Raw genomic sequence first — 26,723 nt, 5'->3', positions numbered from 1 at the left:
TCTTTGTTTAGAATTGGTATCTGAAACCTAATAAAATACAAAATGCATTACTTACTCTTCTGGTTTATTCTGATTTACAGCAGTCACTGTATTATTTGACCATGGAATCTGATCGCCTGTTCCTGGTTGTCCAAACTGATTATCAATTGCTTCCAGCTCCAGCTCAGGTAATCCTGATTGAAAAAGAAAAGGTAAGAAGTCATTGTCACAATGGAAAATAAAATGACGGTATTTTTCAGGATATAACATAGAGTGAGATTTCTCCTATAAAATATTACTTCAATGATACAAAGGTCACTTATTTGGAAACTTAAACTATCTAGATGTGGCACTATGATAAAAGGTAAATGAGAAAATGAGAAAAGGTTTCTAAATATAAAAACCTGATGTTAAAAAGTTTGCACATATGTTGATGTTACCTAGAATCACTCAGGACTTTGTTAGAAATTATTTCTTTTAAAGATAAATATGACAATTTTGTTAAAATGCTTTTTTAGTCACAGAATATTATATTATGCTGTAATTAGGAACTGTGTCAACATCATGAAATGAAAGTGGCAAGCAAGATAAAATACACTCTATAAGAGGCAGGAACAGAAACTAGAGTCTAAGGCCATTTAGCAAATGAACAAAGCTCTACAATTGTTAATCTGAGACTGAGACAATGATGGCTCAAGTAAAAGAAAGTTTGATTATGTTTTGTAATTGAAGAAAATAGCTTAGGCATTTAGAAAGTTTTCTGTAAAATGTTTTGGAAAGCTTTATGGTTATCTCTGGACAATTTATACTAGAAAAAAAGATAAATAACCTAAAATTCAGACGTTAAGGGATTGATTAATGAACTATGGTATAAATATTAATAACTTGCTGTTAAATGAAAAAGAAAAAGGCATATTCCAAAATACTATATTCAGGATGATTCTGTTTTTATAAATGATTTCATATATATTAACTGAAAAAAATATGAAAGGATATATATATGTATATGTATATACACTTCTGGTTCATTTTAGGTAGAAAAATTAAAGGTTACTTTTCTTTTTATAATGGTTATTTATAATTTTTAAAACGAATATATATTAACTGATCATTGTTATGGGCTGAATTGTGTCCCCTTCCAAATCCATATGTTGAAGCCCTGACTCCTAGTACCTCATAATGTGATTGTATTTGGGGATAGGGCCTTTAAAGAGGTAATTAAATTAAAGTGGATTATTGCAGAGGGCCTTAATCCAATAAAATTAGCGTCTTTATAAGAAGAGGAGATTAGGACACAGACAATACAGACAGAAGGGTAACTGTGTGAGGACACAGAGGAAGGTGGCCATCTCCAAGCCAAGGAAAGAGACCTCAGAAGAAACCAAACCTGCTGACACCTTCATCTTGGACTATAAGCCACCAGAACTGTGAGAAAGTAAATTTCTGTTTTTTAAGCCACCTAGTTTATGGTATTTTGTTGTATCAGTCCTAGCAAACTAATACAATCTTTAAAATAATAATAATAAACAACTAGAGTCTTGGAGTTTTACGGGAAAGTTTATTTAGGTAGAATTCCTCATTCTTATGGATGAAGAGTAAGTAGATTTTAAAATGCCCCTGAAATGTATTTAATTCTCTTACTGATTATTATTAACAACATAATACATGTTAGGCTCACTTTTAAGTGAAATATCCTCAATATTTAGTATAACGGAGATATAGAAGTCATATAAACATATACACTTTTAAGAAATATAATTATAGCTTTCAATTAAACTTGTATCTATCAAGACAAATGACAGAGAAAGAAAATCCTATAAGATTCTGAAAAACACCCATAAGCAAACTAAAACAGCAACAACAAAATGATTACGGGAAAGTAATCACTTAATTTTTGTCATTATTTAAATCAGGAAGTTGGTCAAAGAAGATTTTCTAAAGCTGTCCTATTGCTCTACTCCACACATTCATTCCCCTATCTTATTCCCTTTAAGAAAACTAATCTAGCTGGGTGTGGTGGCTCAAGCCTGTAATCCCAGCACTTTGGGAGGCTGAGGTGAGAGGATTGCCTGAGACCACGGGTTCGAGATCAGCCTGGGCAACATGATGAGACCTCATCACTACAATAAATAAAAAAATTAGCCGGGTATGGTAGCGCATGCCTATAGTTCTGGCTACTTGGAAGGCTGAGTTAGAAGGATTGCTGGAGCTCAATAGGTCAACACTGGGGTGGCTATGAGCGTGCCACTGCTCTCCAGCCTGGGCAACAGAGTGAGAGTCCGTCTCAAAAAAAAAGAAAGAAATCTAATCTAGACAAAATTAATTATATTTCAGTCTAAGAGAATTTACATGGCTATCTACTATCAATACTATGTATTACATTTTAGTTTATTTGACTCAAATAGTAGGACACAGTATTTCATTTTACTTGATGAAAAATGTTAAAATAAATTGGATAAAATATTTAAAAAATAAAATTAGATTCATGTGCTGAGTTTGGTGACTAGACAATCACAAATAAACAAACAAAAAACCTCCAAATAAAATTTTGATTCAATTAAAAGTTTTGTTTGCATAGACCATGCTTAAAAGAAGTGACTTTTCTTTTAAAAGTCATTTTAACTTTTGGGACTTCTTTAGAAACTGCCTTCTATAAAGAAAAAAATGTGAAGGTTTCCTGGAATCTTTTATGAAATACACAAGCTATCTCTATCTCTCTTTGTCTAGGGAATAAAAGTACTATCTTCAGTCATGTTCGTGTCCATAGCACAAACATGAGTTAGCATGTGTACATGTAACACAAGACATGCACAGTTATTTCTGTTGGATACAGGCAACTAAGTGGGGGCAGATAAAAACCCTTTAGGGATCCCTGACCAAGCTATTATGCAAATATTTATTATAATCTTTACAAAAGGCTCAACGTCATATTTTCTACATTTAAAATCCGGTTATAAAAAGGACACTGAACTCAGCAAAAAAACTTATACTATTACATTAAAAAATCAAAAAATTTCTGCACACAAAGTAGACAGTATTGTCTTTGTACATTCTACTCCTCTAAGAGTTGATTCAGTATCTACTGATCAGTCATTATTTCTTCAGTTATTGGTCAGAAAGTTTTTGCTTCGTTTTGTGTTACATTTGGCAGTAACTGTGCACAGCAGTTAGAGTGGTTTTTTTTAACCATGATATAGACAAAGAGCTCATTTCTCTAACATATTAAAAAAACTCTGTAAATTAATATGATAAAAATCCAATAACCCAATAGATAAATGATCAGAGAATATGAACATACATGAATATGTAAAATCATTAGAAAATGATCATTCTAATTAACAATAAAAGAAACAGAGATTAAAACTACATTGAGATAACTTAAAAAAAACAAAATCACCAAACAAAATCACTAATTCAATGTATTGGCAAGGATATGCAGAAATAGAAACATTACCAGAGTGTAAAGTGATATAATCTCTGAGAAGGGCCATTTGGTAATACTTATCTATACTTTGACTCAACAATTCTATTAAGAACTTATATTTCAGATATACTCTCATATGTGGTAAATTATCTCTATATAAGATTATTTATTACAGTTTTGTAATAGCAAAAGATGCCTATCAGGCACTTGGTTAAGTAAATTCTGGCGTAACTATAAAAAAGAATAAAGAGATTCTTTATGTGCTGATACAGAATGACATCCAAGACACATTATGTGAAGAAAAGGACTAAGTCACAGAAGAGCTAATGTGTATATTATGATATTACTTGTATAAAAAAGGAAAGTCTGTGTATGTAGTTTTTGAAGTTATAGTAGAAACAAATAATATTTCTTCTAGGAAAGAGATTTTTCATTACACATCTTTTTTGTACATTTTTTAGAATGTAGATATATGTGAATATCTGAATTAAAAAAGAAAAATGGCCAGGGGCAGTGGCTCAAGCCTGTAATCCCAGCACTTTGGGAGGCTGAGCTGAGGGGATTGTCTGAGCCCACGGGTTTGAGAACAGCCTGGGCAACTTGGCAAGGCCTCGTCTCTACAATAAATAAAAAATTAGCCAGGGGTGCTAGCATATGCCTGTAGTTCCAGCTACTTGGAAGGCTGAGGCAGAAGGATCACCTAAGCCCTGCAGGCTGACGCTGGGGTGGCCGTGAGTGTGCCACTGCACTCCAGCCTGGGCAACGGAGTGAGACTCCAACTAAAAAAAAAATAAATAAATAAAACAAAAATCACACTAAGTGTAACCTCAAAAAAGGGAAATTAAAATGGGTCTTAAGTACTGAAAATGCTACATGTGAAACTCATTTTTTATAGTTGAACAATATTTTTAATGTACTACAAACTAATACAATTTAAAAACTAATTATCCCAGAATGTATGAGTATATGTTCATAGAACATAAAAACAACTGCCTCATAAGGTCATTTATTACTCCAGTGATGTCAGTGCTGAAATATTTTTTGAATTCTTCGGGAACTATCTTCACAAGTCCTTCAAGAAAATAAATGTCCTCATAGGTATATCTAATTTTAGTTTTGATTTTTTAAAAAAAAATTATTATTCTCTTTGTATCACAAATGTGGTTCTAAATAACTCTGGAAATTTTCAAAAGTCAAATCCACTCTCTAAGAACAGGGATTTATAGCCGGGTTTGATAGTGTGCATCTGTAGTTCTGGCTACTTGGAAGGCTAAGGGAGAAGGATTGCCTAAGCCCAGCAGGTCAAGGCTGCGGTGGTCATGAGCGTGCCACTGCACCTGAGTCTGGGTGACAAGAGTGAGACTCCAACTCAAAAAAAAAAAAAAAAAAAGGAACAGGGATTTGAACATAGTCAAAAGGACATAGCAGAGGTTTTGAAGGTCCTGCCAAAGAAGAATGTTATACACATTAATCATAATCATCAGATATCTACACCGAAAATACAATATTTATCTGGATACGTTCTGGTAGTACGTTTCTAACAAAATTATTTAAATCACTTGGTCACACTGTGTGGGGATGTGTGTGCATAAAACAGCATGTTTTAAAACCAGGCAGATAGATTTAATCTTGGTTCTGCATATATTAGTTGTATAACTTTGGGTAAGTTTTTGTCTACTGTAGCTTTTATCTTTTCATTCTCTGGATCTTCGTTTTCTCATATGCAAATGGACCTAAGGAATTTTTCTGGTTCAAGGTGGCAGATTTATCACCTATATTTTACTCTCCTTAAAAAATACCACTGAAATAACTAAAGATATAAAAGGGGAAAAATAAATCTATAGCTGAAGGAAAGGCAAAAGAAGTATTGTGGCAGCAGACTAAAACAATGAAGAATTTCTCAAAGATAAAACATAGATGAGAACAAACTGATGGTGAAACTTCAACTAAACTAAAAACTTACAACAGGAGAAAACAGAGATTTTCCAAAAAGAGGAGTTTTCCCAGAACACCAGAACAACTTCAAGCTCAGTGGTCATTCAAGCAAGTAAAGAAATAGGCCATGGGCGATTGCTGGGATAGTTAAAGGATATGTGAACAGTGGCCACCAAGTCTGCTCTAGAGTGCAGCTAACTTGGTATCTGCCCATGGAATTACAATGGTGAGTCTACAACTCAAGGTGGGAGTTTTGCTCATGGCATCTCCCAAAGTGGATGCTAGGGCTGCCACAAGGGGTTTCCCCACTTCTAAGCCCTATTCCCTCATGACAACTAAGAAACAGGGCTTCTATAATCAGAACCTACATCCACTGCCAGGGGAAAAGGACTTTTCACTTTAGCTAATGAAATACTGTAGATACCAATACAGATGGTGCAAAAATGTATACACATTTTAAGAAAGGAAAAAACTGTATTAAAATTGTAACACTGTCCTGCCTGTTGCATACTGATGCTAGCATTCATTTGAATAATGCCATCTTTTGAGTGAACATCATACTATAATTGCTACTGTAATTCAATTCAACTTGAAAAGTAATACATAGATAATATCTCTTAAATTGTGTATACATTTTATTGGCACCCCAGGAATGTTTTTCATTCTAGATCCTTTTCAACATATATGGACAGTCAAAATTCATCAAACTTTCAAGAAAAGTCAACAGTAGAAAATAAAAACAAATGTTATAAAGAAAAAAACTTTGAAGGAAAAAGAATTAGCATAGAAAAGTGGATGAATCATACAGCATAATAAATATCACCACACAGATTAAAAGTCCATAAAAAGTAATAGACTCTTAAAAAAAGAATTTCTAAAAACCAAAAACATGATAGCTATGATTAAAAGATCTAAACAGATGAACTGAAGAGCAGAAATTGAACCCAGAGATTCTCTCAGAATACAATGCAAAATGGCAAGGAAAAGAAAAGTATAAGAGAAAAACTAAGTGCCATGAAGGACAGAGCCAGTTCTAACTTTGTATCTCAGATGGTGAAGTAGGATAAACTCTCCTATGTGAGACATTTGCACTTGGCACAGCTCAGTTAAAAAACACTTAAGACTACAGTAAGGAAAGGTGCTTGATTTTCCTAGGTGGGCATGAGGTTAAGATGTGAGCCCGCTGATAAAGACTATGGTTCTAGTAAAAGGTGTAGTGATGGACAGTTTAGAGGCTAGAAGGGAGCAGAGAATTAGAAGTGACTTTTTTTCTCTTCCCTTATATGTGATAATATTTTTTGACCCTATTTTCTTTTTTCTTTCTTTTTCCTTCTCCAGTTCTTATTTTTTCTTTTCTCACACTCAATTGGTTTCCTTAGCCTAAGCCTCTGGACATTTATTTTTCCTTTCTGTCTAGTCTGTATTTAAACATTGTAGACAATCCACATCTATTATCCTCCCCTGTACCCTTTTCAATTATCTTCTATGCTCCTAGCCTTTGCAGACTTAGCACAAGGTGTAACAGATTCTGACCCATGCACACTTTCACTTATGGAGCTGTACTTAGGAAGAAAAATCTCAAGAGAGAAAAAGAGCAATTTGTCTTAATACAGATCATGAAGGAAAAACACCCCACTTTCACAGATTTGTAGAGATAGAAGATACTTTCTATTTTTAGTAACTTCAATTTTTTTTTTTTTTTTTGAGTTGGAGTCTCACTCTGTCGCCCAGAGTGGAGTGCAGTGGCCGCTCCTGGCCACTGCAGCCTCAACCTGCTGGGGCTCAGTGATCCTTCCGCCTCAGCCTTCCGAGTAGCCGGAATTACAGGCACGCGCTACCTCGCCCGGCTGATTTTTTGATTTATTGTAGAGATGAGGTCTTGCTGCCCAGGCGGGTCTTGAACCCGCCGGCTCAGGCAATCCACTCACCTCAGCCTCCCAAAGGCACGGGATTACAGGCAAATTAACACACATACATAATTTTATAAGACAGAATCAAAAGGTCCATAATGAATAAAAGCAGTTTTCTGCCTCACCCCCTTGGAACCTTAGTTACCTCCCTCTCAGAAGAGGCAACCATTTGCAACCATTTGTAATAGATGTTTTCTCTGGCATTTGCCTATTTATTTCTAAATCTGCATATGTGGCTACTGCTTGATATCTCAATTTTAGATGTACTGATTTCCCATTATAGATGAGGTCTTAGTTTTTCTATACTGATCTCTCTTGTTACCATCTTGGCTCCCAATAATCTAATGGAGATTGCAGTTTTTCAAAAAAATAAAATCAAAAGTTAATATTTAGATTCTTATGATAAACTATGCAAATATTCCTCACCACTAAGTCAAATTGTGCACTTTGTTCAAACTTTTCTTGTACCATACTTTTTGTCTGTAAATAACAATTTTCTTATTTTTTTATATGTCTAATTTTCTAAGGGAATTTTTCAGATGCTATAACATTTTCACATAAATCTATCAATAATATTTTCTATAAACTCAAGAAGATCAATTTCATTTCTTCCCTGGAGGGCTCTTTTCCAGAGGACTCACCAGGCCCACTGGTTCAATTTGCATTGGTTGTTCCCTAATCTGGTTGATCAGTAGTCATTCCTGGACTTCCTTTCAGATCCTTGGTTTCCTCTGGACCTGGTGTTTTTTTCTTTTTTTTTTTAGTTTCTCCCCCCTGTTTGCTGAAGTACATCCTCCAGGACATCCCCTACAAAAGGTGAATACACCATGCAAATATTTGAGCCCTTTTATATCTGAAAATGCCTTTATTCCACCTTCACAATTACTGGAAATATAGGTATCTAATTATCAGCTAGAGATCATTCTAACCTAATTCAGATATTTCTAAACAAATTTTATTGATGTATAATTTACACACAATAAAATGCACCCGTTTTAAGTTCAACAAAGTTTGTAAATTTCAACAATTTTTTTTTTTTTTGATTCAGAGTCTCAGTTTGTTGACCAGACTGGAGTGCAGTGGCACACTCACAGCCACCTCATCCTTGACCTGCTGCGCTCAGGCGATCCTTTTGCCTCAGCCTTCCCAGTAGCTGGCGCCACCATGCCCAGCTACTTTTTTTATTTATTGTAGAGATGAGGCCTCTCCAAGTTGCCCAGACTAGGCTCAAACCCTTGGACTCAAGGCAATCCTCTCGTCTCAGCCTCCCAAAGTGCTGGGATTACAGGTATGAGCCACCATGCCTGGTAAGTTCAACAAATTTTGAGAGAGATATAAACCCATGATCCTCCACTCAACTCAAAGAAAATAGAGTATTTCTTCAACCTCTAAAAGTTCCTTCATGTTCCTTGGCTGTCAATCTTCCCTATTTCAGCCTACTCCTGGCAATCAATGACCAGATTTCTATTACTAAGACAGAGTTTTTTAAATTCAGCATGTTTTCAAGAATAATTCATTCCATATAACAGTAGTTCCTTCCTTTTCATTACTGAGCAGTATTTCAGTTTATGAATACACTATTAACTTGTTGATGGACATTTAGTTTTTCCACTTTGGGGCTACTATGAATACAACTGTATGAACATTTGTAGTCAAGAATTTCTATGGGCATATACTTTCATTTCCTTTGGCTAAATACCTAAGAATTAGATTGCTGAGTCACCTGATAAATGTGTTTAACTTTATGAGAAACTGCTAAACAGTTTTCCAAATTTGCCAAACCATTTTATATCCTACCAGCAATATAAAAGTTCAAATTGTTACACATCCTTGACATCATTTGGTATTGTCCATTTTTAAACTTTTAGGCATTCTAATGGGTTTATAGTGGTATTACATTGTGGTTTTAACTTGCATTTCTTTAATTATCAAGAATATTGGCTGTCTTTTTATGTGCAAATGGCCATTTAAAAATCTTCTGTGAAGCATCTTTTTAAATGTTTTGCTTATTTTTTAGATTGGGCAATTTCCCCAATTAATGCATTAGTATGATACGTTTATTATAACTGATGAGACAATATTATCATAAATTAAAGCCCACAGTTCACATTTGGGTTCATTCTTTGTACTGTATATTCTGTGGATTTTGACAAATATATAACAATATATGTCCACCATTACAGAATAATCAAACAGAATAATATCACATCCCCAGATCCCATGCTCTTCATATTCATTTCAGCCTTTGGCAACCACAGTGAACCCCTGGCAACTGATCATCTTTTTACTGTTTCTACAGTTTGCCTTTTTCAGAATATAGTTGAAATTATACAGTATGTAGCCCTTTCAGATTGGCTTCCTCTCAGCAATGTCTTTTCATGGTTTGATAGCTTCCAAGTTTTGGCAATTATGAATAAAGCTGCTATAAACATTCATGTGCAGGTTTTTGCGTGAACATAAGTTTTCAACTCATTTGGGTCAATATCAAGGAGCATGATTGCTAGATCATATGGTAAGAGTATGTTTCGTTTTGTAAGAAACTACCAACATGTCTTCCAAAGTGGCTGTACCAGTTTGTATTCTCTCCAGCAATAAGAGTTCCTGTTGCTCTATATCCTCACAAGCACATTGTTGTTCTAATTCACAATTTTCTAATGACATATGAAATTGGGCATCTTTTCATATGCTTATTTACCACCTGTATATCTTCTTTGGTGAGGTGTGTGTTCAGATCTTCTGCCCATTTAAAAATTAGGTTGCTTGTTCTCTAATTGTTGAGTTTCAAGAGCTCTTTGTTTATTTTGGTACTAGTTCTTTATATCAGATATACATTTTGCAAATATGAGTTAAGAAATATCTCCTTTGCTTCTGTTTCTTGGAAAAGATTATAAAGAACATAATTTCTTCCTAAATGTTTAGTAGAATTACCAGTAAACTCATTTTGGTCTTACCTAGTGATTTCTAGGAAGGTTTTTGGAAGGTTATTAATTACTAACTTACTTTGTTTAAAAATGTGGTTTTAAAAGAGCAGAAGATCAGATTTTTAACAAAATTCAAATGATCAATTTTTTTCTTTCATGCTTAGTACTTTTTGAGTCTTACCAAAAATCTTTTCCTATCTAAATACCATAAAAATTTTTGTTGAAAACCTTTATAGTTTTAACCTCTGCAGTTAAGTCTATGATTAAAGCAAAGGTTTGTCTTTTTGCAGATGGAGTGAGGTGGTGGTTGAGGTTTTTTTGTTGTTTTTTTTTTTCCATGTGGATATCCAGCTATTATATCACCATTTGTTGAAAGGGCTATTCTATTTAATTACCTTCATATCTTTGTTGAAAATTAATTCACTATATAAATGTGGGTCTGTTTCTAGACTCTCCATTCTGTTGCACTGATCTGTATGTCTATCCTTATTCCAAAACCACACTATCTTTATGATTGGTGTTTTGTAGAAGTATTAAAATCAAGTAGTATAACTACTCTAGGTTTTCTTTTTTTAAAAAAAAAGTAGTTTGGTATTCCAGGATCTTGTATTTCCATATAAATTTTAGAAAAAGCTTGTGAAAATTATACTAAAATGTCTGCTGGGATTTTTACTGGGAATACATTAAATTTATTTGGATCAATTTTGGAATAATTGACATGTCAACAATATTGCATCTTACAATCCATGAGCATGTTATCTCTCTTCATTCATTTGGTCCCTTCTAATTTCTCTCAGCAATGTAGTTTTCAGTGTAGAGTGTAACACATATTATCCATCTAAAATTTATGCCTTAATAATTTATATTTTTTGAAAACTGATTTTTCTGTATCATTATCCAATTGTATGTTGCCAGTATAAAGAAATACAATCAATTTTTGCATGTTTATTATGTATATTGTAATCTTTCTCAGTTCACTTGTTCAAGTAGTTTTTCCCCCCATGTTTTAGGATTTTCTACATACAGGACTTGTATAGAACACTTTTCTATAAACATAATGCATCTTAAACTTTTAGCATCAAGTCTCAAATATTATACCATTTCATATAAACAGAATTGTCTCATTTCTTCTACCCCATCTGTTGTGCTATTATTGTCACACATTTTACTTCTAAATATTATATATATAATCCACTGTTATTATTTTTGCTTTAAACAGTTATCATTTTTCATTCAATGAAACTAACAAATGAGAAAAAAGATTTTCCATTTATTCATATCTTTACTATATCTGGCTCTCTTTATTACTTTATGTAGATCATTTAGTCTCCATCTGCATTTATTTTCTTTTAGCTTAAAGAATAATGCAGTCTGCTGCTGACAAATTTTCGCAGCTTTGTTTGAAAACATCTTTATTTCACCTACATTTCTGAATGATACTGGATATAGACAGTCTGTTGTTTCCTTGCCTTTGTTAACCTTATATAATTTTTCTATCTTTTTTTTATCTTTGTATCATTTTTAATAATACCAGGTATAGAAGTCAGTAGTTTTGTTGTTGCTGTTCATCTGATGTGATGTGTCATTTTTCTCTGGTTTTAATATATTTGTTTTAGTGATTTGATTATGATATGGCTTAAAGTCATTTTCTTTGTGTTTACTTCATAAACTACTTGGATCTGTGGGTTTATAGCTTTCATCACATTTTGGTAATTATTTTTTCAAAAATTTTTTCTGCCCTTCCTGCATCTTCCACGATTATGTGTATATTAAACTGCTTGGTATTGTCCCATAAGTGGCTGAGGTCCTCTATACTTACTTGATCTTTTTTCTTTCCTTCAATTTGAATAGTTCTAATACTATGTCAAGTTCACTGCTCTTTGTTGTTTTGCAGTGTCTAATCTTCTATTAGGTCCATCCGATGAATTTTTCATTTCAGATATTGTATTTATTAGCTCTACCAGCTCTTTCTTTTTTTTTTTTTTAGTTCATTTTTCACTGTCTCGCAGGCTGGATTGCAGTGGCACAATCACAGCTTACTGTAGCTTCAACCTCCTGGACCCAGGGACCCCTTCTACCTAAGGCTCCCAAGTAGCTGGGATTACAGGTGTGCAACACCACACCTGGCTAATATTTTACTTATTATTTTTTGTAGAGACAAGGTGTTGCTGTATTGACTAGGCTGCTCTTGGACTCCTGGGCTCAAGCAATCCTTCCTTTCTTGGCCTCCCAAAATGCTAGGATTACAGTTGTGGGTCACCATGCCCAGCCACATTTTCCTTTAAATTCTTAAAAATATTTATAATAGCTGTTTTAAAATCTTTTTCTGTTAATTTGACATCTCTTTCATTTCTGGATCTGTTTCTATTAAATAATTTTTGTCCAAGTTTTAGATCACAGTTTCTTGCTACTTCATGTGTATTAATTTTTTCTTGCATGCTGGAGATTATGAATATTACAAGTTGAGTGTCTGAATTTTGATGTCTTCTTTAAGAACTATTGAGTTCTGTCAGGTAGTTAATTTACTTGTACAACTTGATCCTTCTGAGGTTTAGTTTTAGGCTCTGTCTTAAAAACCCACTTTCAAGACTTTTTAAAATTTTCTACTAAATGCCCTAGCTAAGAAGATCTACCCACTCTGATTGATCAGAACTTGAACATCTTCCAATCTTGTGGTAATTGTTCAGATGATAGCTTCCTGATAGCTGTGCTTCCCTCACAAGCTGTTCTTTGCCCCATCTGATGGAGTATTATCCAACACATGCATAAAAAGTATTTGGCCAAATATTTAAAAAGACCCATATTCAGATTTCTGGAGCTATTTCCCTACATATCATTCTCTTCTCTGGTACTCTGTTCAGTAAGTTCTAGCTGCCCCAGTCTCACTGAACTCTGATTGCTATTTTCTCAGTTTAGTGAAATATCCATGCTCATTTTGGGCTCCTCCTACATGTACTTTGTTTGGTATATGTCTCCAAAAAAGGTTGGGGTGATTATATAGCTCACCTTTTCACAGAAATCATGGTCCTACACTGCCTATTGTCTATTATCTATTGTCTGATAAGAACTGTTTCATATATCTGCTTAGTCTTCCAGTTATATACAGTGGGAGGGCTAGTCCAGTGCCAGTTATTGTTGTCATAATTAAAAGTGGAAGTGCTCTTTCTCAAATCATAAGACATCGCTCTTTGTCTTCTAGTTCCAACATTACCTTTGAGAAATTTCTGATTTACTGCATGCAATTCACATTTTCTCCCTGAAAGGTTTTCGAATCTTTTCTTTATCTCTGATGTTCCAGAATGATATGATGACAAACTTTGGTACAAGCAAATTTTTATTTTATTTTTTTGTGTTGGAGTCTCACTCTGTTGCCTAGGCTGAAGTGCAGTGGCACACTCACGGTCATCCCAGCGTTGACCTGCTGGGCTCTGGCGATGCTTCTGCCTCAGCCTTCCAAGTAGCCAGAACTACAGGCGCATGCTACTGCACCTGGTGAATTTTTTTTTTAATTGTAGAGACAAGGTCTCACCAAGTTGCCTGGGCTGGTCTTGAACCTGTGGGCTTAAGCAATTCACTTGCCTCAGTCTTCCAAAGTGCAGGGATTACAGGCTGAGCCATCAATCCGGCATAAGTAATTTTTTTATTGAATTGTGTTGGGTACTTGTTGACCCATTTCAATCTGGAAAGTAGTGTTCTTCAGTTAGTTGGAGAAAATTATCTTATATTTTTTGATAATATTTCTTTCCATCCCCCCCATTGTTTGTGTTTGAAGTTCTTATTAATCACTATTTGCCCTTTGAGGTAGATCTTGTAATTTCCTTTACTTTTTCTTCCCTACTTTGTCTTTTGCTCTTTTTGAGAGCTTTTCTTGGCTTATTTTCTCACATTTCTCCCCAATTTTTAAATTTTGGATATCTAATTTCCAAGAGTTTTTTCCTAATTTTTGTCCTTGTCCACTTTTTCTTTTCCTATTTTTCATGAATAATATATTTTTATCTTTCCAAAATTTCAAGTTGGTTTTTTTTTTTTTTTTTAGTTCATACACTCATTATATATTTCCATTGAATACTCTTTTTCTGTTTGTTTCTTTCGCTCTCTTTCAAGTTGCAGACTATCCTCAAAGAGCTCTATTCAGTCAATGCTTTAGTACAGGGCTGAGTATGAGGCTTGTCTTTTATGGAAGACTTCATTGTTAGATGATTAGTTGGCAGACTGGCTTTTGTACTTGTAAATTCATATCTGGAGGTCTTCTTTCTGGCCATTCAGTGTCCCTTGAGAAAATTTCTCCATTCTCTCATATTGGACGGGGAGGGGGAAAAGGACCCTAAACCAATCAATATGCAGACTTTTACTTCATCCCTTTTCAGCCTTGCATCTCACCAACTGTGCCTAATACAGCCTGGAGCCTCTCCGTTTCAATTAGATAGATGAAACTTTCAAAATCATTTCATCTAATTCTTATTTTGCAGATTAAGAAAACAAGGTCTGGAAAATTCACTTCCTTGAAGCAGCACTGTGAATGAATGAAGGATGTGAGACTTGAATCTAGGCTTCTGACTCCTTCCTCTTGTGTTCTGATCAGCTAAAATACTGCTTCCAAAAATGTCAGAGATGATTCAAGAGTCTTCTTTGCAGCTGTCTGGAAATCTTGGTAAATTTTCAGGAATTGGGTCATGACAGCTACAAACTCCAAAAGATTGAAATAAATGAAGTTGTACATCTGATCCCATCAGAAGAGGGACAGAACTAAGGTCAGAAACCCAGACAAATTTTGAAAATGAGCTGTTAGTTTCCCGTAGTTTCAAGGTCACACAATAGAATTGTTACCACTTTATTTCAATGTCAAAATTTGATAGGTGCATAAATTTGACAGCCTTATTTTTATAAATTTGAAGTGTTATACAATCAAAGCATCTCTTACTTAGGAGAATGCTAACCTGGGCCAAAACAAAAGTAACATATTTTAACACAGTTGTCTCCTAAATAACTCATTCTGTGGGGGTATTGTATTACTTGAGAAAAGAAATTTCATAATCAAGAAAGTTTGGGAAATGCTGGGTTAAAGACATCTAAATTAGTTTCTTTAATACAGGACTTCTCAGAAATGTTAATAGCCACTGTGAAACTTCAAATATAAAGGAGACATATGGGACATGTAGCATTTGCCCAGTGTATTTTAAGTACAGAATCCTTTCTTTTTGCAACTCATAACATGTTAAGGAAGACATCTGGGAAACCCAGTCTGACCCACTGTATTTTTTAAAGTCCTGTTATGAGATGTTTTGGGTAAGAACAAAACTGCTCTCCTTAATATCAACTGCTCATCTTAAGATTAATTACAAAGGGTAGAGGTTATATTATAATTTAAAATACACATAATGAAATTCATATGCCTAAATATAACTTTATTATCTATAGTAGCATTAATAAAAGGATATTTCACTCTTAAGCAAAAGGTCTGTGCAATAATGGTGAGAGTCAAAGTGCTAATCCACATTATCACTAAACATTTAGAAGGAGGTGTTGGCCCCAACACATACTATTTAGCCTGGAAGTGGGTCTGGCAGCGTTGGACTGAAGTGAAGTTGGCAGGATCTCCGATTTGATGGTTACATTGGTGACTGCACCATCCATCCGGTCTGTCTCACATAAGCCTGGCAATTGTGCTGCCTTCTCCAGCGTGGGCAGTAACTGATCAAACTGGTCAAGGTCAGCTGTAAACTAAGAATGGAAACCAAAGTTAGAGGAAGTATATCTACAATTTCACTCGAAACAATGTAGGAAAAAAAGTGACTGGGAGAGAATAAAGGAAGAAGAAACAAGTAGAATGAATGTGGCTACTTTGAAATTACATAAGCTACTGAGAAAAAACTGGATGCTTATATTAATATATTGTAGGATATAAGAAAATATTTATCTACTATATCTCAGTATAAAGTTTACACAATCAAAAAAGATTGAACTAGAAGAAAGTGTCAACAGAGGTAATTAAAAATTAAATTAAATTAAAAATTTCCCCTAATGATGTCATTAGGGATAATTTTTTCCTGTCATATTTTTCAAAATGTTGCAAAATGACTAACTTTAAATTTACATTGTCATAACTTTTTTGTAATTTAAAAAACTTTGGGAAACTTTTTAATAAATAGTATATCAGCCTTAAAGATCTCAGAAACGTCTATTCCCACTTAAGGATTTAACAGTATAAGAAATATATCTTCCAGAATAAATAAGGAGCTCCTACATCTGTCTGAAGTTATATCTAAAAGAAAACTGGCCTTGATTTCACAATATTATTACACTATGATTACTTTGAGATAATTAATTAACATAAAATATCTATCTACTTGGGTTTTATTTAATTCAGTGAAAAATTTTTGTTTCTAGATTGTAAAAACAGAATTATATTTATGTATTTTTAAAATGTCTGACTTCTTCAAAATTACATTTCTGAGGTTCAGACATATTGTCACATGTAGCAATGATTCATTCATTTTCATTTCTGAACAGCATCCCATTGTATGAATATGTCACAATATAATTATCCATTATTATCCATTCTACTGTAATGGATTTTTGGGTTGTTTCCAGTTTTTGGCTAATACAAATAAAGCTGTTATGAACACTTTTTTACATGTCTTTTGTTACACGTGCAAAAAGCATTAACCATAAAGGAAAAAATTGACAAATTGAACTATATTAAAATGAAGAAATTTACTTCATCAAAAAGCACTAGTAAGAGAAAGAAAAGGCAAACCTTAGAATGCAGAAGATATCTGCAAATAAATAACTAATAAATAACTCCTATCCAAAATACATAAAGAACTCTTTCAAGTCAATAAGCAAAAGCAACACATTTAAAAAAATGGGCAAGAGACTACACTAGGAATTTACAAAAGATATCTAAATGACCTATGAACATTTATCAGGAAAATGCAAAAACTATAAAATAGCACAACATATACCCAAGAATTTTTTAAAAATTTAAAAAACTGATAATATCAAGTATTTGCAAGGACATGGAACAACTAGAAGAAACTCTCATACACTAGGAAAATGTATTATTTATTAAAGATAAATGCATGCATATCTTAATCCTGCAATTATACTCCTAGGAATAAACTCAGCAGAAATGTATGCACATGTACACCAAAATAGATATAGCTGGATCGTACACAATGGTATTCTTTTAAAAAACTGTTACTTTTAAGGTTAATTTTAAAAAGTGAGGATTCTAATGTACTTATTATTTAAAGTTGTTTTTCTGTTTTAGAAAACAATCTTAGTTTATTTTTTAAATAAAAATAAAAAACAATCTTAGTTTCATTGTACCAAGAAACATGCTCTTTACAAAGAGCACACATGCAGAAAACCAGTAAAAACAGTGTTACTGCAAACACTAGTGGAGACAATACAAAGCACAGTGAGAGTAGAGAGTAAAGAAATGTCTAACTAGGGCAACTTGGGGAAGGTTTTATACAGATATTGTTTGAATTGGTTTGTGAAGGATGAGTAAAATTCAGCAGACACAGAAAGAAGAGCAAGGTAGAAGATGCTTAGAAGAGACAGGGCTTATCTCAGGAATGACAAAGACTTCCATGTGCCTAGAATGCAGTGTGCCTAAGGGAAGAGAGAAATTTTTGTGAGAGGAGGGCAGAAAATCAAACTGGTTCAAGAAACTGAAGGTCCTATGCATAGTAAGTGTGAATTTTGTTTCATGCTAGAGAGTCTTATTGATAATCTGTTTTGCGAATACATTGTCAGCTATCTCAAGGCTGTCTATATCAGGGGCCCCAATCCCTGGAACATGGACTGGTACTGGTTCATGGTCTGTCAGGCATCGGGCCACACAGCAGGAGGTGAGTGGTGGCTGAGAGCCTCCTGTCAGATCAGCTACAGCATTAGATTCTCATAGGAGCGCAAACCCTATTGGGAACTGTGCATGTAAGGGATCTAGGCTGCGCACTCCTTATGAGAATCTAATGTCTGATGATCCTTCCCACTAAGTCCATGGAAAAATTATCTTCCATGAAATCGATCCCTGATGTCAAAATGGTTGGGGACTGCTGGTCTATATCATGTATTCAAATAATGTGAAAACTCCTAGAGGGGAGGGACCAAATTTTTTGTTTTTCTCATATTCCTTCTGAGTCTGCAGCAATCATTCAATAAAGGAAAATGCCTGTTGTAGCAGAAAACTGTCAGGGGAAGGGGGGGTAGGACTGGCAGTTGGGGGAAGGTGCTAGGGGAGGGAGGGGCATGCTCATCAACAAGGATACCTGCATGATCAATGTTTGTATATCTAGCCCTGAATTGTATCCCACATCTTTATTATAAATAAATAAATTTTTTTAAAAAGAAAATGCCTGTTAATTTTTATAACACCTCCACCCCATCTTAAACACAGAAGGTCCTAATCCATAACAATTTATGGAAAAGTTTATTTTTATTTACTTAACAGGGCATGTTATATAAGGGTTATAATCTGTTACCCAGAATATTCAAATCCCTATTCTTTTATGATATTTGATGGTGGTTAGAATTAGAGGAAAAGAAAAATAGTCTTAGAAATGCTTCAAAGGAAATAAAAAGCAAGTCAGACTAGGTAGCCTTATCTACCTCCTCATATTTCTCTACCACTTCATTTACAGCAGCGGTACCCAAACTTAGCTACACATCAGAGTTCTGTGGGGAGCTCCTTAAAAATACAGATTCCTAGGTTCTATTCCCAGAGAGTTGGATTCAACAGGCAGGGCAGGGAGGAGAGGGCAGGAAAAGCATTATTAAAAATCTCTAAAAATGTGAACTCTGACTTATAGAAAGAAAAATCTACTTTTTAAGAATGCTGCATTAAGCCGGGCTTGGTGGCTCAGCCTGTAATCCCGCGCCTTTGGGAGGCTAAGGTGAGTGGATTGCCTGAGCCCGCGGGTTTGAGACCCGCCTGGGCAGTGAGACCTCATCTCTACAATAAATAAAAAAATCAGTCGGGCGTGGTAGCGCATGCCTGTAATTCCGGCTACTTGGAAGGCTGAGGCGAAGGATCGCCGGAGCCCAGCAGGTCGAGGCTGTGGTGGCCAGGAGCGGCCACTGCAGTCCAGTCTGGGCGACAGAGTGAGACTCCAACTCAAAAAACAAACAAATAAACAAAAAAAGAATGCTGCATTAATACTGTAGCTTTCTGAAGTTCTAAAGAAAACTTCTGAGGGCACACTATGATTTTTTGCCCATCATTGATACTAACCTTTTAACATATGCCCAGTAGATAGGATAAAACATATCATGAATCTATATATGGTCCTTGGTTGGAGTAGAATAAATGAAAAATAAAATAAATAAATAAATAGAAATGATCATTCTGTGAAGCAAGGAATTAACCACCTGACTCTGGGACTCCAGTTTAATTTCCTCAGGAGCAGGTTTGGTCATTGGGGTTGGGTTTGTGTTACAAGGATCCATCTGTTCTTTCTTTTCCACTTTCACCTTTACATCATCCAGGCTCAGGTTTGGAGTTGATCTTAAATCTTTCTCATCTTTATCTAACAGGTAGCGTAGGAGCTGATGGTCTTTTGATTCTTTTTTCTTTGAAGCATCCAGTTCTAGTTTTATATTTGAGTTCCCTTGTACCTGTCCAGTCACTGACACAGAAGTAGATGCACTGTCCTTTTTGTCAGGCTCAACAGATAAAGTGGTGATATCTGAGGGGCTACCCTCCTGTAAAAGCCGGTGCAGAATTTTGTGCCGCTCTGTCAGTGAGCTATGAGAAGAGGGGCAAGAACCTCCTGAAGAATTGGCAGAGGTCGAGTTGGAAGTGCCTGTGCAAGACAGCACGTCTTTGCAACTTGTGTCTATATCAGCATGCCGTAACTGTTGTTCAGCAGTTGTTGTCAAAAGCTGCACTAACTTGTGACTGGTTTGAGAGTATTTACTGTCTCCATCTGAGAGTCTGTCATTGTTCGGCAGAAGTCCTGAATCCAGAGGTTTGCCATCACTAGAGCTGTTGTCAGACTGAATCATTTCATTTAAAATGGATGCGATCTCTTTGTTATCCTTGGACTCAGCTTTTGCTGGTTGTATATTTAATCTGTTAGGTGAATTCTGTGAGCTCATCTGCCTGAGGACTGGAGAACTGGCAGAGAAGCCAACGGAGTTAGTGGGCCCTTCATTCATACCCTGTAAAGATGATACTGGGATGTTTGAATAGGATCGGTTACTATTATTACAGGCACTATTTGCCATGCCAACAGGGGAACTTAATGTCGTAATATTAGGAGGAAATGAATTGTTTGGCATTCTGGGCCTTGCTGCCAATCCAGAAGTGACCTGTCTCCTTGGAGACATGAACTGAGCTAGGGATATTCCTGTACCTTCCAGAGGAGAGTTATTGAGGTTTAAAGAGGGATTACTGCTCTGGGAACTGGCCTGTCCTTGGTTTAAGGCAACACTGGCTACAATCTGATTTCCAGGTGAGCATCCAAAACTCCCTTGGCTGTTGCTAGCATTACTATGACTGCTACTATGAAGGTCTGAGCTCTGCTGGCGGTTTACTCTCGTGGATACCATGTTGCTGTTGGATGGTGGCAAGGTTGATGAACGAGCCACACCGTGAGCTGGAGAGATACTAGGATTGACTGAGGCGTTTATTCTGGGAATTGACATTCCAGAATTAGCGTCATCTTGAGGAGAAAGTCCACCGTGTTCCCTAGGGGGAAAAATACATTATATTCAAACATTTTCATTTGTTTCCATTAAAATATTTTTATGATGCATATTGTAAAAAAAAAAAAAAAAAGACCATTAACCTCATTAATATTGCAAGCTATCAAGTAAATAGCTTCTAGATCACCTTAAATTAAGGAAAAACAGTGGACTGTTCTACTGTGAAGTATTAGCCCCATTTATTAAGAAATAGTGCTTATGGACTCTAAGATTTGATAATGGTCTCAGTTATGTGTAAAAGAAATCCTTGGTCTTGGAAAAAAAATATATATACTGTTAAACTTTTTAAAACTTAGTACAAACAATTAACATTATAATAATATTTTGGGTTGAAAAATAAACTTCCCACACCTCTGTTTAAAAAGTACTTATTCAGGACTCCCCTATTACAGCTTTTAAGTATTTCAACTCCAAAGAGGAAGACTGGGTAAGGAAAATACTGTATCACTGATGTAAAAATTAAAAAAGGTGATATGTAGACATAGCAGATGTTTTGAAAGAGAAATCACAATATGAAAAACGAACTGTGCTAATTCCACTCACAAGCATAATTTAAACTATAATTAGAAAAAAGCATTACACTGAATTCAGGTTTTCAGTGAGTTCTTTACTCAAATTCATAATTATAACAACAGATTTGTGACTGGCATTACCATGTTCCAATAAGCAAATACATTAGATGAGAAAAAGATGAAGTGAGGGAAAATGTCTTTGTTTTTAATGCTAAATTTTAGACAGCAGTAAACGTACAATTTTGAATAAGTTATAATATAAAAGAGTAGTTCCATGAATTTACCATGTATACCAGTGTAGAATACATTTAGAGTAGGGAACAAATTAGAGGCAACTGGCATTCAAAAATTTCAAGTTGATAGTTTAATGAGTTTCTGTGAGAAAGTGTCAACTTGAACTCGGGAGCCATCAAGTTTCCTTAATGAAAATAAAGCACTTTCAAAAATAAAAATAACAGTGTTAGCAAATTCTGAAATCTTTTGTAAGATTCATATATGGAAAATTGTCAATTTTTAGCCACCTTTTGGTTTTATCCCCTAAAACATATTTTCAGCCTCACCTTTCCTGTTTTCCTTTATGAACAACAATGCTATTAAGCAACAAAATTATAAAACTCAATATGGATAGACTGATTATATACTTAACACACTAGTTTTAACCTAGTTTAGAATTTCTTTTTTCTAGCTATCAAGAGTATAAAAGTTTCTCTAAGAAGAGATATGTGAATTGACTTATTTCATATGAAGCTCTCCAAATAAGTAGTACCTGTCGATGATATGAATTCCCATGATGAAAGGTTGCATGTCTGGACTTTGAGGGTAGCAAAGTTTACACTTGGTGTGGGCGCTAAGCATTGTCCCATCATTCAATATGAATCTATAGGATGGGCTGGAGGCAGTGCCACGAGTCATCACTGTTTCAAACAAAAGAGAAACCTAGTTAAAATTCGGACACTTGTACATGGGACAAAGGAGAGTCACCAGGCCTTATTTCTACCTAGAACCTCATTTTAAATGCCCTCCCAACTGCTACTTGCTCAGATTCAGAATAAAGAATAGTTCAGACAAAGCAGATATCTGAGGGGGAAAAATGATTACAGTTGCAATCCTGTTACCACTTGATGACAGGTTTTAATGCAGTCATACTTGAATGGGTGCCTCCTCAAATAAGTTATGATTATGAAGAAACTCCAAACCAGGAAAATATCAACCTTAATCTTCCCCTATACTGGGGCAGCTCTTCAAATTTATTAAGTCTACTTTTAAAAATGCCAGAAAGTACTTTTCTCCCCTTCTCAGTATTATCTTTAACAAGTTTTGTTTTGTTTTGTTTTCTTTTGCTGGCTGATTTTTAAATTAGCAGTTCTACTGAGATATAAATCACATACCATAAAATTTACCCTCTAAGTTTTGAATGGCTTACAAAGTCCTTTAGCTTATATTCAAATTTAATTTTTCACTTAGGAAGGTGGATCACTAAGGTACCATCTGACAAGTTATTATACTCATATATGTATTTTTTTGGGAGTTTTTTTTGAGTTGGAGTCTCACTGTCGCCCAGACTGGCGTGCAGTAGCCACTCCTGGTCACCGCAGCCTTGGCCTGCTGGGCTCCAGTGATCCTTCCGCCTCAGCCTTCCGAGTAGCCGGAATTACAGACATGGGCTACCATGCCCGGCTGATTTTTTGATTTATTGTAGAAATGAGGTCTCGCTGCCCAAAGCGGGTCTCGAACCCATGGGCTCAGGCAATCCACTCACCTCAGCCTCCCAAAGGCGCAGGATTACAGGCTGAGCCACCGAGCCCGGCTTGTGTGTATTATTTTTAATGTTTGAATTTTTTAAGTTTAGTAAGCAAATTATGATAAAGCTAATGATTACTGATATGCAGAACAAAAACTAAATTAAGATAGTCAATTATAAACAATGTAATTTACTTTCGTCTTAAAGTTTTACTAACAGCAGACAAAATTCTACTAATATAGGCAAATATTTATTAAATATGCAAAGGCTATATCAGACTATTAAGTAATAAAATATCACTGAAGTTTTAGTGATACAATAGAATTCCATTTTAAGAAAGATTTAATAGGTAGGTTTAGCTATGCCAAGTTTAAAAATCATATCCACTGAAACATAAGAATGACCGTCACAAATGACTATTATAATTTAGCCTGTAATAAATGTTAGTGCTATTTTTCAAAGACTTTCCAGAAAGGACTTCAATTATATTTTAAAGGACAATGTGAAAAGGACTCACAATGACCAATTAATAAATAATTTTTGAAGCTACGTATTACTTGAAGTAAAGAGAAGACATACTCTATTTTCTTGTCTTGGGTATACAGTATCAACTGAAGAAGGCATAGTTTGCTGAAAACCTGTACCATAACATATCTGCCTAAGTACCAAAACTAGAATATAAACTTAATTGGGATGATTAAGACAACCCAGACAACCACATTCCTTACCCATCTGGCAATTTCAGCTAAATCACTGCACATTTACCAAACATAACGCATGGAGAAATTTAGTATCTAATGAAACAATAAAGGATGAAAAAGTGATAATTTTTTTTTGTAAGGAAATAAGTAAATGTTTGCTTCAGCAAATCCTAAAAGCATTAACAATCCCAACTGTTTTATCTTTTTAACAATATATTTTGGAAAATATAACTTCAACAAAAAAGTGGATTTTAAAAATGAGTTACTAACCTGGAATAATAATACAGCTAAAGACATATAAAGGGGCCAGCAAGGCAGACAATATAGTTCATGTTACTTATGTCATTTCATCCATTTCCTCATCGTTTATCATTTTTCAGGTTTTCCTTATTCTTTTGGAAAACACTCACTGACTCTTCACTACAGAGCTGGTAGCTATCAGCCATGTGTGGCTATTTAAATTTAAACTTAAATAAAATTTAAAATTCAGTTCCTGGCCAGGAGCAGTGACTCATGCTTATAATCCCAGCACTTTGGGAGGCCAAGGCAGGCAGATTGCTTGAGCCCAGGAGTTCAAGACCACCCAGGGCAACATAGCAAAACCTTGTCTCTACAAAAAATAAACAAATTAACCAGGTGTGGTGGTGCATGCCTGTAGTCCCAGCTATTTGGGATCCTGAGCCCAGGAGGTCGAGGCTGCTGGGAGCCGTGATTGTTGTGATCATGCCACTGCATTCCAGCCTGGACGACAGAGTGAGACCCTGACTCAAAATAAATACATAAATTAATTAATTCAGTTATTCAGTCATACTAGCCATATTTTAAGTACTCAGTAGTCACATGTGATTAGTGCCTAACATATTGAATAGCACAGTTCTACACAATCTGATTTCAACTTACATTTTCAACCTTATTGCTTATTATTTCTTAAACATTTCTACTACATCTTTTAGAATAGGAGCTAGACAACTTTTACATATTTTGTTCTTCTCCTTTAACCAGAATAAACATAAGGGCTGCTACTGTGTGCCATTCTTGTTTTCCACTCTTCACTGAATCTTGCTTTGCAATAAAACCACCCAGTAAGTAAGTACTCAGTTGACTGATCCTCAACTTGAATCTCATCCAACTAGGCTAATACTGACATGTTATTAACTGTTACAACTTTTCTTTAAAGGATAGACTTTCATCTTAGCTATGTTCTTTAATATTTATATCTTATGTTTTTGTTCTTACAGGAATCTAGACTTAAATTTGTAATAGAAATTAATAAAGATAAACATCTTGATTTATTAAGCCCCTTGAAGTGCAAAAGAACAAAAACCTGGGCTAACATGGAAATATGAGGATATTTAATGTAAGTTATATAAATATCAATAGTCTTTTGGTTAATTATGCTGCCTAAACTTGTAGAACTATATCTAAACTAGAAAAAATTCCAGAATTTGGGGAACCCTATTCATTTAATACAAGGAAATTACCACACCTTAAGTTTTGAAGTTAGGTTATTTATTTTGGATGAGAATATGTGGAATTAGACAATGCATATTATTATTATTTTTTGAGTGGGGGGGGTCTCACACTTTTGCCCAGGCTGGAGTACCATGGCATCCACAGTTAAGACTCACTGTAGCCTTGAACTCCTGAGTGCAGGCGATCCTTCTGCCTCAGATTGTCTAGTAGCTGAGACTACAGGCACATGCCCAGCAAATTTTTAAATTTTTTTGTAGAGATAAGGTCTTGCTATGTTGCCCAGACTGGTCCCAAGCTCCTAGGCTCAAGCAATCCTGCCTAGGCCTCTCAAAGTGCTGGGATTACCAGCATGAGCCACCATACCCGGACAACAATGCATATTATAATTTACACAACCATTCTTTGAAATAAAAAAAGTAATATTTAGTATGGCAAAACCTTAATTAATTAGAACTCAATAAGACTTTCAAGTTAACTAAAATTCTGATGCTTAATTGTTCAGATGAAGAGACAAACATGAAGGCAGCATAGATCAATGAAAAGAATAAGAGCCTAGGAGTCAAATTCAGGCTTGACTTCTGACTTTATCATTTATAAGTTGAAGACTTAATGTAATTAACCTTCATGCATCTCAGTTTACTCATCACTAAGATGAAGCCAATAATATTGTGAGGTAATACCTAGCATAGAGACTAGTACCAGCAGATATTCAATAAATATTTTAATAAATATCTGATAAAAAGTCACAAATAAGCAGCTTCCAAAGTACACATGTCCTGATTCATACATAATGTCAATCCCTAGATGCCATTTATGCCAATAGTTTCAACCCTGTATGACAATCACTAATATCTTAAATTAAGAGATGAGTAAGGTAGTCGCAACTCTCTACTAAGTTGGTTCAATAAGCATTTGTTCTGCACACCAATTTTCCCTTAGAGCAGGTTTCAAGATTTAGTTTTAGAATCCCATTTTGATCACAGGCCCTGTCCGAGTTTTCTAATCTATTTTAGCCAGCTATACAGGTAGTATTTTGATCTCTGACTCCTGGGTCCATGTCTAAACGTTTTTTAGAGGACTTAGTGGGGACAAATATTATTGAAGGGCTATTACTGATGCCTCAGAAGTCTTCCAAAGAACCTTTAACATGACAATTGGTTTTGTTTTGTTTTTCCCCCTAGAATAGGCCTCAACGGAGCTACAAAGCAAAGGAAACATTAAATTTTCCCTGGTTGTAGCAGCTGCAGAAGTAGAGCTTTTAAAAAAAAATCTCTCTCAATTTGGTGGTGAGATAATCTCAAACAAGCATGCCATATGGAAGTTAACTAAACAGGCAGGTATAAAATATGTAGCAAGGTATTATGGATCAATGCCACATCTTTTTCTTTTTGGCACTGACAAATATAAGCAA

The 26,723-nt window shown here is 35.0% G+C and overlaps 1 protein-coding gene across 9 annotated transcripts in view; it reads right to left on the bottom strand.

Annotated features, from left to right (window-relative positions):
• Window positions 1–26,723, bottom strand: part of NCOA1 (nuclear receptor coactivator 1) — a 204,873-nt gene that overhangs the window by 38,735 nt on the left and 139,415 nt on the right. For all 9 annotated transcript variants that reach the window (XM_021713489.1, XM_021713490.1, XM_021713483.1 and 6 more), the window contains 4 exons: window positions 22,164–22,311; window positions 19,548–20,868; window positions 15,710–15,890; window positions 56–173 (listed from right to left, as the gene is read on the bottom strand). In XM_021713489.1, the coding sequence (XP_021569164.1) occupies window positions 56–173; window positions 15,710–15,890; window positions 19,548–20,868; window positions 22,164–22,311 (1,768 nt within the window). The remainder of the gene's footprint in view (window positions 1–55; window positions 174–15,709; window positions 15,891–19,547; window positions 20,869–22,163; window positions 22,312–26,723) is intronic.

Source organism: Carlito syrichta, unplaced genomic scaffold (genome assembly GCF_000164805.1).
Source record: "Carlito syrichta isolate Samal-C Ts95f unplaced genomic scaffold, Tarsius_syrichta-2.0.1 Scaffold304574, whole genome shotgun sequence".
Lineage (NCBI taxonomy): Eukaryota > Metazoa > Chordata > Mammalia > Primates > Tarsiidae > Carlito > Carlito syrichta.
The sequence above is the reverse complement of the archived record's forward strand: the minus strand, read 5'-3'. Positions and strand labels throughout refer to the sequence as shown.